Source organism: Drosophila pseudoobscura, chromosome 2, assembly GCF_009870125.1.
Source record: "Drosophila pseudoobscura strain MV-25-SWS-2005 chromosome 2, UCI_Dpse_MV25, whole genome shotgun sequence".
Lineage (NCBI taxonomy): Eukaryota > Metazoa > Arthropoda > Insecta > Diptera > Drosophilidae > Drosophila > Drosophila pseudoobscura.
Genome location: NC_046679.1, coordinates 2,616,635 through 2,631,399, shown reverse-complemented (window position 1 = coordinate 2,631,399; position 14,765 = coordinate 2,616,635). Strand labels below are relative to the sequence as shown.

Here is a 14,765-nt window from a genome sequence, read left to right as displayed (position 1 = left end):
GTTGACCTTTTTTGTTTAAAGCTTGTTTTCTACACTACAAAATAAAAAGGAGTACTTAAAAGTAGTCAATCAGGTAGGAAATTTATTCATTAATGGTCTAAAATTATGTGGGCAGAGCTAATGGTTTTAGTTAGGCAGCATTATTCAACGGAATAAAAAAATTTAACAATTGGAACGATTTTTCTCTTACGTTTTATTACGTTTCATTTGTTTGACCTTTTTCGCTAAAACCTTTTTTTAAGCAAAATCCAAAAAAAGCAAGTATTAAAAATAAGCCAGTTAAGTAGAAAATTGATTCATCAACCGTATAAAAATATGTGGGCATGGCTAAATGTTCTATATAGCTGGGAATATTCGACGGAATAAAGAATTGAGCAATTGGAATGATACTCGTTTGTTTATGCTACTGTTGTATGAGCAAAAGTGCCTTGTGCGACTGCCTACAGTGGCTTCGAATAACAGTAAAAATCCTGTCAGAGGGCACTCCCAAAAACAACCGCAGTTCCTCGGCTATTCCGTGCTTTCCACCTTCTTCGCATTTACAGTTAAAGTCGAGCCACAGAGTCTGCTGCGATGCGAGGAAACTCCCTCCCCCTCTCTCCCCTCTGACCAGCAAGCTGTTAAGGTACAGCCTAGCGTTGGCGTTGGCGTTCTATTTCCATAATGAACCCAAGGCCACCCGTCCCAAATAAGAATTCATTTAATTATACATTATATTTATTTCATTTTATTGTTTTACATTTTTTTTCAAAGCGCAGTGAACGCAGCATGGAGCGTCCTGTGCCGGTGGGGCATCAAAACCCGGTGGGGCAGGTGGGGCATCACAGCCCGATGGGGCATTTGGAGCATCACAGCCCGGTGGGGCAGGTCTGGCAGCACGGGCCGGTGGAGCAGCACGGGCCGGTGGGGCAGCACGGACCGGTGAGGTAGGCGGGGCAGCACCGGCCGGTGAGGAAGCACGCACCGCGTTTCTGGCGATCGCGGCTATAGCCCTACGCATACGTCGGTTTAGCCCTCCTTGGTAGCCGTGGGCACCTCCACCTCCACGTCCTCCACCTCCACGGGCACCTTGGGCGTAGGGGGCTCCGCGTCCACGGGCACCTTGGGCGTAGTGGGCTCCTTGGGCGTAGGGGGCTCCGCGTCCTCGGGCACCTTGGGCATAGGGGGCTCCGCGTCCACGGGCACCTTGAACGTAGTGGAAACCGCGTCCTCGGCCACCATTTACAAAATATATCGCCTGAGGCATCTGAAAGTATACAAATATTTAATAAAAAACATTAATAACATAAAATAAACTTAAACTCACAATTTTTCAAATTTTTTTCCGCCTTAATTGTCGGTTGGGTTTGAATGAGGGAATCGGAATCCGATAGAACCTCATATCGACAAACAAGTGCACGGTTGCATTTGCCAATATTTTGCAATTAATTAAAAATATAATTAAATGGCTTGTAAACAAATCTGAAATGCAGGAAAATAAATTAAACAAACCGTTTTCTGAACTACGATAAATTAATTTTGCTGTTTTTTGGCAAAATGCTTTTTTATTTTCCAATTGGCAACCCGATTATCATATGTGCGGGTGGACTCGATACCGGTATCGATAAACACCTTCACCACAAAGCAACAAGTGCGCAAAGCAATTGTTATATTTAAAAATTGTTAAAATAAGTGAAAGTGTTAAAAACCAAAGTGATAATGCTTAACAGCTGGTAAGTAAAAGTTATTTTTTCAATTGAACGCAAGTTTTGCGCAAAATCCTATGTTTTTTTGTTACATTTTCGGCTTTTCATTTTTGCGTGCATTTTTGGCGTGCATTTTTGGCGTTAATTTGCAATTTTCTTTTGGGTGAATTTTTTGGGTGAAATTTTTATGCTGTGCGTGAAAGAATACGTGCGTACCAGTGAAATTTGTGTGTGCAATGAGCAATTTCCTTTTTCCAATTATTTGTATTGTATTTCCAATTGTATTTTGTATTATTTTAGCTTGGCAACGGACATGCAATTTTTTCATCTAAGGGATGAGACCAACAATGATCCAAGAGTCCCTAGGTTCGGGGCCTGCGCTGACCGACTTCTGCTGTTTTTCCATTTTTTCATTTTTTCACAGGCGAGGGTCCCTAGGTTCGAGGCCTGGGCTGACCGACTTCTGCTGTTTTTTCATTTTCTCAAAAAAGACCAGGCGAGGGTCCCTAGGCTCGAGGCCTGGGCTGACCGACCATGGCTGGTTTTTAAATATTTTTTTTTTTTCCCCAAAAATTAATTTTTTTTTTCCCCAAAAATTCAATATTTTTTTTCCTTTAAACCACAGCTTTTTTTCCATTAACAAATTTTTTTTTTTTTTTTGTCTTACTAACGAACACTAACCACCCACCCATTAACCATTAAAATTTGTTCAAGTAATAGTAATTTGTTTCCATATTCCAGCAAAATGGACGAGTGCTTGGTAACAAGCTGCGAAGGGGACGAGAAATTCTACATGCTTCCTCGGAATAGTGGAACTGCAGAAAAATGGATTCAAAACCTACAAATTGAAAGAGCAACCCAACGCTCTAAAGTATGTGCGAAGCATTTCAAAGCGGAATGCTTTATAAATGGAATGCTTCGGAAGGGAAGTATCCCAACTGAGAATTTGGGTAAGTGATTATATCTAAGCTTTGTCTGTCTGTCTATTCATGAGCACCTAGAAAAAAGTTTACATAACTCATAATCTCACAAACACAGTCGAACTTATCTTTCACGAACTTCCGTACCTTAGTAAAATGGCTATACATATGTGCACTGCTTTGAATGACGTTTTTTTTCAACACGTGTTTTCTTGATTTATTTTGGGTAGCTGTTAATAAGTACATAACAAAAAGGCAAAAAGATATTCAATATCAATTTTTTTAATAACAAAAAAAATTGTAAATTTTTCACATGGAAAATGGTTTTAATTGCTTCAATGTATCGTTCTGCCTTGTACAGGCATAGACTTTTGCTGCAAGGATTCCCCACAGATCCTCAATTGGATTTAAGTCCGGACTCATTGAAGCCCACTTAATCAACGGTTTATTGTGGATCTCAAAATAGTCCATTGAGGCCCGGGAAACATGAATTGGCGCTTTATCCTGCTGAAATGTATATTGATCACCATGGAAATGCTCAGGAAATGAAAAAGGTTCACTATTTATCAATTCTATCTATGCTTGAGCATTCATCCGGCCGGATATTAAACATATTGGAGACCTCACTTTGGCACTAAAGGCAGCCCATATCATTAGCGGATCCATCACCATGGTTTGGCTTGTAGCAAGTTGCCCGTGGATGACGCGGGTCTCTCCAATATTTATGATGGACATCTGAACCGTGTAAACTCATTTTTTTTTCATCACTAAAAATTAAATTTTCTAATTCGGGGTCCCAGATCTTGTGCTTTTCAAAAATGACATGCGCGCATCATTATGGCGTTTAGTTTAGAAGAGTTTGACCACTTTCTTTTGATATGTCGTTCAAAATTTGGCTCACACCCTGGGGATTGTTAACCCGAGTTCTGCCTTGATTTTGTTGCAGCTCATTAGGTCTTCAGTTGCAAACTGCCCCAAGTGCCGTTTTGTCAATACTATTATGGTGGATACTGGGCCAAGTCGACGAAAATTTGTCATAACTGTCATAAGACATAAGTCATAAGTTGTCATAAGAACTGCATAGTCAAACCAAAGAAGCATCTATTACTTTTTAAGAAAAATTGAAAATAATTTTTGCACATGTAGCCATTTTACTAAGGGTAGATAAAAAAAATAATGCCTTTACTAGGTTTTTTTGCATCAGCTCTGAGTTTGTAGTTGCTGTAGAGGTTGATAGATGTTGCTTCAATCGTTATGGAGGTACCCACATTTCAGCAAACTTTGTCAGCGGTTGAAATAATGCGGACGTTTGTGGAGATGAGAAATAATGTGCCTGGATATGTATATCCTTCCCTTAACGGCCTTGAAGTTTTTCGGGAGAAATCAAACGCAAATTTTTAACTTAAAAACTATTTCATTTTACGAATTTTTCATATAACAAACTGGTTTTTGGGTGCCTTAAAATTCGTTATATGGAAGTTTGACTGTACTCAATAAATTTATTAATTAAATAACTTAAATTTATTTAAAAGTTTACTAATTATATTTATGTTTAATTTGTTAAATTTAGGACATAAGCCATTGCATGAACTTTCGTTCAGTAAAAGGCAGATAAAACAAAAAGCAATAGAAATTGAAACACACAATGGGCATCAATCAATAGATAATATTGAAAACAGCACTAACACAGATCTTTCAATAGATAATATTGAAAACAGCACTAACATAGATCTTTCAATAGTTAATATTGAAAACAAAACTGCCGATCTAGCAATAGATACATATTCTTCTCAAGAATCCGGCTATGAATTTCTGGAAAAGAAATATAAAGCCCTAAATGAGGAAAATATTTCCCTAAAAGAAGAAATTAAAAATTTGCATGAAAAATTGCACGCATTCACTGTCCAAAGTGAAGATGATAGTAAAAATTATTTACAAAAAATAAATGATTTAGAGAAAGAAATTTCTCAACTTAAATCATTGAGCCCGAACAGGGCTCATGAAGAAGAACAATGTGTTTCGCCGCCGCTCCAAGTACTTGAGCCAGGCTTTCAAGGCGAGCATATTGAAAAGTTGAAGAAACTTGTACAAAAGTTGGATGAGAGTCACAGAAATTGTGCACTCATATTTGATGAAATGTTCATCCAACCAGAAATTTGCTATCTTGCCAATGTTGACCGAGCAATTGGTTACGTAGACCTGGGAGACGGAATTTCCGATAAGGAACAATATTCCTCCCAAGCCACTGGAATGTTGACATTCCTTGTTAGAGGGCTGGTAAGTGATTACAGCTATTTTGTTAACTCAATATTTGTTAACAAAAATGTAACTCACAAATACGCCCAAGCCATTGCTCAGGCGGTTAAGTGTTGTACTGCAGCCGGCTTAAATGTCCGCGCTATAGTCTGCGATCAGGCTTCAGTAAACACGGCGGCTCTTGAAAAAATAGACCGTGAAAGAATGATCAATCCGCCAGTGCCTCAGTTCGTGTGCGATTACGTACATTTATTCAAGAGCGTTAGAAATAACTTCTTGACACACGACATAACTACACCAGTCGGAAAAGCGACATGGAAAGTGATCGAAAAGTTTTATGAAGTCGATTCATTAAACTCTTTTCGCTTGGCACCCAAGATTACGGAAAAGCACATCAATCCGCAAGGATATGATAGAATGAATACCGAATTGGCTGTTCATGTTTTTTCGAATACGGTCAGCACAGGCATTAAAATGTTTGCTGATCGTGATACTTTTGAAGACAAGGATGCAGCCATTGCTACATCCATGTTTTTAAAAAGTATGAACGATGGCTTTGATGTATTGAACAATACATATTTCCGTGCCAATAAAACGTTCACCAATCGCTTGGATGAATTCGTAGGTTATTTGGGAAAGATTAAATTCGGCCCCCATAAAATAACCGAAACCGATTCCCAAGCCAGTTGCCTGAAAAGGCTGATTGAAACTTGCAAAAGAATCAATCAAATTTCAAAAGATCTTTTAGAAATAAAAGATATTCAAAAAATAAATACCAGGGGTTTCAACCAAGATTCCCTGGAAGAATATTTTAATAGTTTAAAGCGAGAAATTGGGTGGCAATACGATAGCCCAACAGCAGCTCAGTTGGTTCAGCACCTGCCTCTGGAAATACCTGAAAAGGTAACTTTGGAGGAGGACGTAAACCAAAATTCCATTAAACAGCATGGATTAATTGTATATCAAACGGAAAGTTTGAATCGCCCAATTGCTAAAATTGCGGAATTCGCTGCTGTTAGAAACACATTAGGAATTGTTCTATGCAAACTGAACATTGAATGTACTATCTGTCAAAGAATAGTAGTTCCTGATGGAAAGAGCATCCGTGGAATTAAAAATCCTACACAATCTCTTTTTGAACATTCATTAAAGCATATTCAAATATTTACAGAATGTTTCAAAACCACTCCATGCGATAAAAATATTGCAAAAAATATTATTGAAAAATGCGTTAAGCATGATTTGGAGTGGTTTACGGATTCTAGTCCATGTGCTTCTCATAGACGGGAAATCGTAAAGCACTTGATTAAAGTGTTTGTATATACGAACTATAAATGGTTCAATGATAAATTGAATACCAATAAATGTATAATAGCAGAAAAAAAGCGTTTCGAAATAAACGAAAAAAATAAAAGGAAATGGATGCACGAAGGGCAGTTATATTCTGAAAAGAATAGCCCGTATGCCAAAAAAATAAAGGGAATAATAAAAGATGGCTTTTGTGAATAGAAAATATTTACAAAATGCTGAAAAGCACGCATCACCCTTTAATTTATAAAAATATGCCAATGGCTACAGAAATGTAGGCTGTCCGATTAACCATCTTTTTCATTATTGTAAAAGAAAAGATCGCTGATGAGGAAGAGTGGTGTCTTCCGAAACAGTCTAAATAAATATATATGTTTTATACGATTTTAAATCTTTTCTTAAACTAAAAATACGGGTGTTGTTATTTCAAAACAACAATCACAAAATCGACTCAACTGGAAAATAAATTTAGGTTACCGCTTTGTTTTTGTTAAAACCTTGTTTTAGACACAGTCCAATAAAAATAAGTCCCTAAAATTAGCATTTCTTGTATAAAATTGAATAATTAAGGGGATAAAATTATTTGTTTAGGGCTAAAGGTCCTATCTAGCTAGTAATATTAAGCCGAACATTAAAATCAAGGAATATGCTCTTCGATCAAGGCGGCAAGTTGCGATTCAGTTTCGATTGTTAGATTTTTCGAATATTTCATACTATCGTATCAACTATCGTAACTTATTAATGGTGTAAATCCTCCAAGCATCGATTATTTAGAAAAAACATCGCTGGCATTTAATATTAATTTAATTTTCAATGTTATATAGAAATCAAATAAATGCAAGTATTTCGAATAAGCCAATCATGTATAGAATTGATTCATCAATCGTACAAAATTGACTGGGCATGGCTAAATGTTCTATATAGATAGTATTATTCAACGGAACAAAGAATTGGTAGTTTTTTGAATCGAATTTGAGTTCGCCGCAGTTCGCCCCAGTTCGCTTTAGCAATAATGAGTCCCATTTCATACACACTGTTGCGGCAACATTTCCTTGAAAACCGTTTTTTGGTCAAAATAAAATACATAAAGGTAATTAAAAGAAGCAATCTTGTAGAAAATGCATTTATCTATGGGATAAAGCTAAGTGGGCAAATCTATATAGCTTGAAATATAGGCAATACCCGATTCGCCGCAGTTTCGCTTTTGCAACAATGAGTCTCATTCCATAGACAAACATGTTGCTAATTCCATGCACACATACCCTGGGGGAAATGGATGATATAGAATTGCGGAAATTTGTGTCATCCCAGGCTATAATTAATTCAGAAACTAATACAAGAAACTAATCAAATGCATGAATGGGCCAAAAAAATGCAATCTAAAACAAGGCCTTTATTAATTACATTTGAAAGCAGCTTGGAAAACAGTATCTTTATATAATATTCACGAAATAGGGTATACAAACGCCCATACCCTGGTTAACAACAAAGAGTCTGCAAATGCCAGCAACATTGACGTCACAACCTGCGACATTGAACATTTTTATTGAAATCGTGTTTTTGTCAAAATAAAAGATTTTCGAGTACTTAAAAGTAGTTAATCCTAATTGAAATTGATTCAGCAATCATATAAAATTATCTGGGCAAAAATAAATAAAATAAATAGCTGGGAATATTCGACGGAAGAAAGAATAACCAAGAATTAGTCGTAATACCCTGGGGGAAATAGATGTTATAGAATTAAGAATATGTTTGTCTTCCAAGGCTCCGTAGGTATCAGGATCGACATAAATATATACAAGATACTAATAATGTACTTGAATATGTCTAAAGAATATCAATCTGAGAAAAGGTCTTAATAAATTACGTTTCATCTTCATATAAAATTAACGAAATAGGGTGCACAAAGGCCTATACACGCATCATGTCTTCAAACACCAGCAACACTGCGACTGTTTTTTTTGTTGAATAAACACGTGTAGAAAAATCGCATAAAATGATTTTTCGTTGTTAACTATTTATTGTTAATGTTATTAGTGTGTCTGGTTTAGAGAAAGATAAGTCGCATCGGGGCGCAGTTCATTGTTTGTTGGTGCGTTGTTGGCAGCTCTGCCAAAAGCAACAAACGGTACAATTCCCAGTCATTGGACTAACGGCACATACTGCTGATGACCTCGACCTAGACAATTTTCGCCTGCAGTAGACTGTGATCGCAACCTATAGTACATAGAGACAGAGAGAGAGAGAGAGACAGAGGAGCTCGACTTCCCTTTTGGGTTTCTTCCGCTCGCTCCCGCAGCCGTAACGGTAAACGGCCCTGCACAGAACAAATCAAAAATACGAATATTATGAACCGCACCAGAAGGAAAGTTGTCCGTCCAAAGAATCCCTACACCAAAGCCAACTGCTTCTCACAATGGACATTCTGGTAAGTCTTTATCATAATCATAACCATACTATCGGCTCTGCCGTCCGTGCCTCTTATTATCATTAGTCATGTGCACATTATTTACGGTAAATTACATACTTTTTTTCTTTTTGTTGTCTCTGCGACTGTCTATGCCCATCCACATCAGATGTGTCTAGCACGTGTTGTACCATATTGTAGTGATATAGTGTGTATATGTACATATATGCCGCCCCTGCTAATCTTTCTGCCTCAATCGTACTATAAATACTACAGTGGAGCCCTATCTGACGCGTTCTAGCCTATAGCTTTATCTGATTGTTAACACCCACGATACTTTCACTTGCGATAAGAAGGGGGTTTGCCAGGAAGAACATCAGCAACGGATCTAATGAGAACTAGAACAAACATCGATTAAATTGGACACGACAATTTTATTAAATGTCATTGTTGGACACCAAGGTTACATTCTTATCGTGCCACAATATGTGTACAGTGTAAACTGTACGCTTGCCAATTAGAGGCCGCTGTGGCAGAGATTTATTGCAGATTTCCTAGTTTGTAAGATTCAAATTTCTATACATGCTGATAACACACTTTAAATGTTTTCATTACAAAAATTTCATACATTACTACAGCCCCCCAGCCGCCTATCAGCAGACGGCCAGACGAGTCGTGAACTAAATTGAGCTGAATTGTATTTCATTAACAAAGTCTTTAACGATCACACAGTGAAGCCTCACACTGGGCAGCTCGAGTCGGGGGTAAATGGTATCTTGAAAATCAGTTTCCCCTGAAAGTATCCACTGCGTTGTACAAACACATGGCACATATTGTATTATTAACCAAACAAAGTAATTTCTTCGTATCCGAACATCACCAGAATGCATCTTTGTCCCCTTTTCTTTGTCAGCCACTCTGCTGTGTAGACGTATGTTTGTATATATTTTGTATCACATTGTGTTACCAAGGGCGGTCATTTCATAAAAACTTTGAGACGGAGACTCGGCTAAGTATTTCCCAAAGTGGGCTCCGGCAATCGCAGAAAAGCCCCCGCACTTAGCGACTATCACATGGCATTAACAAAGGGGTTTCGGATCTCTATTAAAGCATCATCATACAATAATTACCAGATAGCCTCCGCTGCAGTAATAAAATTCTAATCTCTGTGAACACTTTCAGGTGGATGCGGGATCTGTTCAAGCGTGGACTTCAGGGTCCGCTCACGGACGAGGAGCTGTACCAGCACAGAAAGACGCTGGACAGCGAGCGGGTGACCAACAAGTTCAGCGAGTTGTGGGAGGACGAGAAGAAGCGGAGCCATCCCAGTGTGGTGCGCATGATATTGCGTGCTTATGGAACGATCTTCATTCCCTTGGGCCTGGCCTTTTCGGTCGCTGAGTCGTGCTGCAAGTAAGTAGCAATCACCCTTCGGCGGATTAGCTAATTCCTAAATTTACCACTCATTTTCTTGCAGATCACTTATGCCCCTGTTCCTTGGTGGGCTGGTGGGCTACTTTGCCACAAATCAGACCACGGTCACTGAACAGACCGCCTATCTGTACGCGCTGGGAATTGTGATTTGCATGCTGGTACCTGTGATAACATTCCATCCCTTCATATTTTACATCTTCCAAGTGGGCACAAAGCTGCGTCTCGCCCTCTCCGGCCTCATCTATCGCAAGTGCCTGCAGGTATCGAAGAGCAGCAGCAACGATGGACTGCGCGCCAGGGCCATCAACATACTCTCCAACGATCTGGGCCGCTTCGATGTGGCTCTGTGCTTCCTGCACGACACGTGGAAGGGGCCACTGGAATCGCTGCTGATTGGGTACCTCATGTACCGCGAAATCGGTCTATCCGCTGTGATAGGCGTGTCCTTCATGCTCAGCTTCATCCCACTGCAGGCGTGGGCGGCCAAGAAAGCCGCCTATTACCGACAGATGACCGCCGAGAGGACAGATATGCGCGTGAAGCTCATGAACGAGATCATTCAGGGCATACAGGTGATCAAAATGTATGCTTGGGAAAAGAGCTTCGCCCGCGTGGTGGCCGAGGTGCGCCTGAAGGAAGTGAAAGCCATTCGGGGCACTGCCTACATCCATGCGGCCCTTGGCTGCACATCCATGATATCGCCGCTGTCAGTGTTCTTAGCCCTCTGCTCATATGTCTACTTTGGAGATGCCTTAACCGCTCAAAAGGTGTACACCGTGTCCTCCTACTTCAACATGTTGAACGACTCGATGGTTCACTTCTGGCCGCTGTCCATCACCTTCATTGCCGAGGCCTTGGTTTCGGCGCGACGCTGCAAGGAATTCCTGCTGGACGGGGATAGAGCCGAGGTCCCCATAAACCTAGAGGCCAATCAGCAACAGACAAAGACCAAACGAGCGCCCACCAAGACGGACATCCAACAGAATGTAGAGATGAACGGCTCGCTTTTGTCCAATGGTGTGCCGCAGCATAGCCGTCTCAGGGACTACAATCCGGATGCGACGAAAAAATGCGTGATTCTGAAGAATGTTTCAGCCTCGTGGGACACTAGCGACGGGCAACCCAGCTGCGCCATCGAGAACTTCAGTACGGAAATACAAGATCATACGCTTGCTGCAGTTGTCGGACCCGTGGGAGCTGGTAAATCGAGCTTTCTAAACGTGCTCCTCGGGGAAGTGGGCATCGACAAGGGCGAAGCTCTGGTCCATGGAAAAGTTTCATATGCCTCCCAGGAGCCCTGGGTGTTTGAGGGGACCATCCGCGATAACATTGTCTTCGTAGAGGACTACAATGAACGGAGGTACAAGAAGGTTGTAAAGGCCTGTGGCCTCGAGCGAGATATGGAGCTACTGCCCAGGGGAGATCTGACGGTTGTCGGCGAGCGAGGCGTCAGTCTCAGCGGTGGACAAAAGGCCAGAGTAAGTCTGGCCCGTGCCGTCTACCGCAAGGCGGATATCTACCTCCTTGACGATCCCCTGTCCGCCGTGGACACTCACGTGGGCAAGCACATCTTTGATCGCTGCATACGCGACTTTCTGTCCAACAAGATACGCATTCTGGTGACCCACCAAGTGCAGTACTTGTTCGATGTGGAGCACCTGCTGCTCATGGGATCGGGCAAGATTGTGGCACAGGGCAGCTATCAGGAGCTTCAGCGCTCACGTCAGTTCCAGTTCCTGGAGCAAACGCACGACGAGAGCGGCATCGACACGCACAGCGTTAGCAGCTATGTCTCCCGCAGCGACTCGGAGAAGAGTTTGGAACACCATCAGCACAATCGACCGCTTCTGCGGCCGGACGAGCAAGTGGAGGAGCTAAACCAGGAACAGCAGTCAGTGGGCTCCGTGAAGATGCACGTCTACGCCTCATACTTGAAGGCCCTGGAAAGTACGTTCCTCTTGTGCCTGATTGTGACGCTGTTTGTCTGCGCCAGAGTCATGCTTACCGGTGTAGATTACTTCCTATCGCGATGGTAAGTTCCTTTGTGGCAAGTTCTCAAAACCCAAACTAATCCCAACATTCCACAGGGTTATTTGGGAAGAGAAAATTGCGGCTAATGCCACCGAGACAACCTTATTAAGTGATGTGGATCTGATGCCTGCAAATGATACACTGCCCCTTAATACCACGGACTCGGCGACAAGCACTTTCAATGGCAGTATTGAGTCTGGCATACGCCAGGAGCTTGTCCTCTTCTATGCCATCATCCTGGGCGCAACATTGATTGTCTACTTGATACGCACATTCGGGTTCTTCAAGATGTGCCTGCGCATCTCTCTGCACCTGCACGACCGACTGTTCCGCGGCATCACCCGCGCCACGATGTACTTCTTCAACACAAACTCTTCGGGCCGCATACTGAATCGCTTCTCAAAGGATATACGCACAGTGGATACGGATTTGCCGCACACTCTGTTGGACTGCCTGGCGTTCGTCATTGATGTCTCCGGCGTGCTGATCATTGTGGCCATTGCCAACTATTGGCTCCTGGTGCCGGCTTTCTTCCTTGTTGTGATCCTGGGCGGGATTCGCTATCTCTATGTGAATACCAGTCGCAGTGTCAAGCGACTAGAGTCCATATGTGAGTCAAACGCACACCAACATATTGTTCGAATTAGGAAGTTAATCCTGTTGTTAATTGCAGCTCGTAGTCCTGTCTTTTCGTTGGCAAATCAAACTTTCCAAGGGCTTACCACCATTCGCGCGTTGGAGGCACAGAGCGCCTTGGAGTCGGAGTTTCACGGATACCAAAACGCCAACACATCGGCCTGGTTCCTCTTCCTGTCGTGCACACGGGCCTTTGCCCTGTGGTCGGATCTGCTGTGCATCGCCTACATGACAGCGGTGACCTTCAGCTTCCTGCTGCTGCGCAACGACTTCGACAGCGGAGATGTGGGACTAGCGATTTTGCACTCCACCACGATGACGGGAATGTGCCAATGGGGCATGCGACAGACGGCCGAGCTGGAGAACCAAATGACCAGCGTGGAGCGAGTGCTGGAGTACACAGAACAGCCATCGGAGCCGCCGCTAGAGACAGCGGAGAAGTTCAAGCCAAAGACAGAGTGGCCCAGCAAGGGACGCATTGAATTTATCAACTTTAAGCTGCGATACTCGCCAAAGGAGGAAACAGTCCTCAGGAATCTTAACTTCACCATCGAATCGCGCGAAAAGATTGGAATTGTGGGTCGCACTGGCGCCGGCAAATCATCGATCATACAGTCGATCTTCCGTTTGGCCTGCAATGAGGGCATGATCCGCATCGACGACATTGACATCGAGCACATGGGATTGCATGATCTGCGGAGTCGCATTTCGATTATACCCCAGGATCCAGTTCTGTTTTCGGGCACCTTGCGCTATAATCTCGATCCCAAGGATGAGCGCTCGGATGAGGAAATGTGGAAGGCTCTGGGAGATGTGGAGCTGCGCTCCTACGTATCCACATTGATTGGTGGCCTCAACTGTCGCATGTACGACGGCGGCTCCAACTTCAGCGTGGGCCAGAGGCAGTTGGTATGTCTGGCGCGTGCCATTTTGAGGCACAACAAAATTCTCATCATGGATGAAGCCACAGCCAATGTTGATCCAGAGTAAGTCGAATACAAATACGAAAGCGAATACCTTCTTATGATTCATTTGCTTACAGAACGGACAAGCTTATCCAGCAGACAATCCGGTCCAAGTTCGCCCACTGCACGGTGCTGACCATTGCCCATCGCTTGCACACTGTGATGGACAGCGATCGTGTGCTGGTCATGGATGCGGGCGAGGCCCGTGAACTGGGACATCCCTACGAGCTGCTGCAGCGACCAGGCGGCTATCTACGCCAACTTGTGGAAAACACTGGAGCGGCCACAGCATTTGCCCTGAAGCAGTCGGCCGAGCAGAACTACAGCAAGCGGCTGCTTGGCGATGACACTGCCACCGACGACCTGAACATCACACTGGCTCTGCAAGAGCAGACTGAGTAACTGAACCGCTCTCGTTCTTCGTCATCACCCAAACACACAAACGCACAAAATCTACTTAAGGATTATAGCATAAGAACTGAAAGTATTAAAGTACATAAAAATGTTGTATGTACTTAAAGTCATCGAACTACTTATTGCCTTGTACTTAGGAGATACATCTATGTATATGTGTAGTGTAAGCCGTAAGCCTTGTTAAGTTACTACTTGTTACTACGAATTTATCTATGTATCGTATCTGTTCCATTTACTAGTAGTAACTACTGTACCACTGTACATTAATCGTGCTATGTTCTCGTATGTTTTGTACACCATGTGTTCTATTGGCAAACCAATATAAAGCAATTCGCATTCGCCGCGTGCACTAATCGAAAGCAAACTTCAATCAAACTAAGACAAAAGAAAAGAGTTTAAATAGGTACTTTTACAAATTATAGGTAGCCAATGTAATATAGTATATGTATTACAAATTCGTACTTATAGATACGTACAAACACCAATCTCAATAAAGTGCCTGAAAATTACGTACATGGAACTGTTAATGAAGCCACTCAAACAGTTAATTATGTCGCACGGGTCGGGGCGGGGCGTATCTTTGATCGCGAACAGGCAATAGTCTTGTACTACGAAATCGCAATGATTCATACGACTACTTTCGGGTGCATTACGTAGCGGGGATCGATAAGGATGAACCTTCCGAAGCTCCAATTAAAATTGTCAATTG

At 42.2% G+C, this 14,765-nt stretch overlaps 2 protein-coding genes across 2 annotated transcripts; one reads left to right on the top strand and one right to left on the bottom strand.

Moving 5' to 3' along the window:
* Window positions 1-707: 707 nt before the first annotated feature.
* Window positions 708-1,328, bottom strand: LOC6899994 (proteoglycan 4-like). The gene is made up of 2 exons (XM_002135324.3): window positions 1,307-1,328; window positions 708-1,246 (listed from the first exon to the last, which is right to left on the bottom strand). The coding sequence occupies exon 2, from the start codon at window positions 1,219-1,221 to the stop codon at window positions 1,009-1,011; it is 213 nt and encodes a 70-aa protein (XP_002135360.2). The 5' UTR covers window positions 1,222-1,246; window positions 1,307-1,328; the 3' UTR covers window positions 708-1,008.
* Window positions 1,329-8,209: 6,881 nt separating this feature from the next.
* rdog (red dog mine) lies at window positions 8,210-14,576 on the top strand. Its single transcript, XM_002136930.4, has 6 exons — window positions 8,210-8,597; window positions 9,759-9,989; window positions 10,054-12,042; window positions 12,098-12,651; window positions 12,715-13,663; window positions 13,720-14,576. The coding sequence occupies exons 1-6, from the start codon at window positions 8,518-8,520 to the stop codon at window positions 14,042-14,044; spliced, it is 4,128 nt and encodes a 1,375-aa protein (XP_002136966.1). The 5' UTR covers window positions 8,210-8,517; the 3' UTR covers window positions 14,045-14,576.
* The last annotated feature ends 189 nt before the right edge of the window (window positions 14,577-14,765 follow it).

Bases quoted from the DNA above. Each gene is read 5' to 3' on its own strand.
- rdog (XM_002136930.4), top strand. From the start codon at position 8,518: ATGAACCGCACCAGAAGGAAAGTTGTCCGTCCAAAGAATCCCTACACC. The intron at 8,598-9,758 runs GTAAGTCTTTAT...GAACACTTTCAG, and splicing joins TTCTCACAATGGACATTCTG to GTGGATGCGGGATCTGTTCA. The intron at 9,990-10,053 runs GTAAGTAGCAAT...ATTTTCTTGCAG, and splicing joins GTCGCTGAGTCGTGCTGCAA to ATCACTTATGCCCCTGTTCC.
- LOC6899994 (XM_002135324.3), bottom strand. From the start codon at position 1,221: ATGGTGGCCGAGGACGCGGTTTCCACTACGTTCAAGGTGCCCGTGGAC.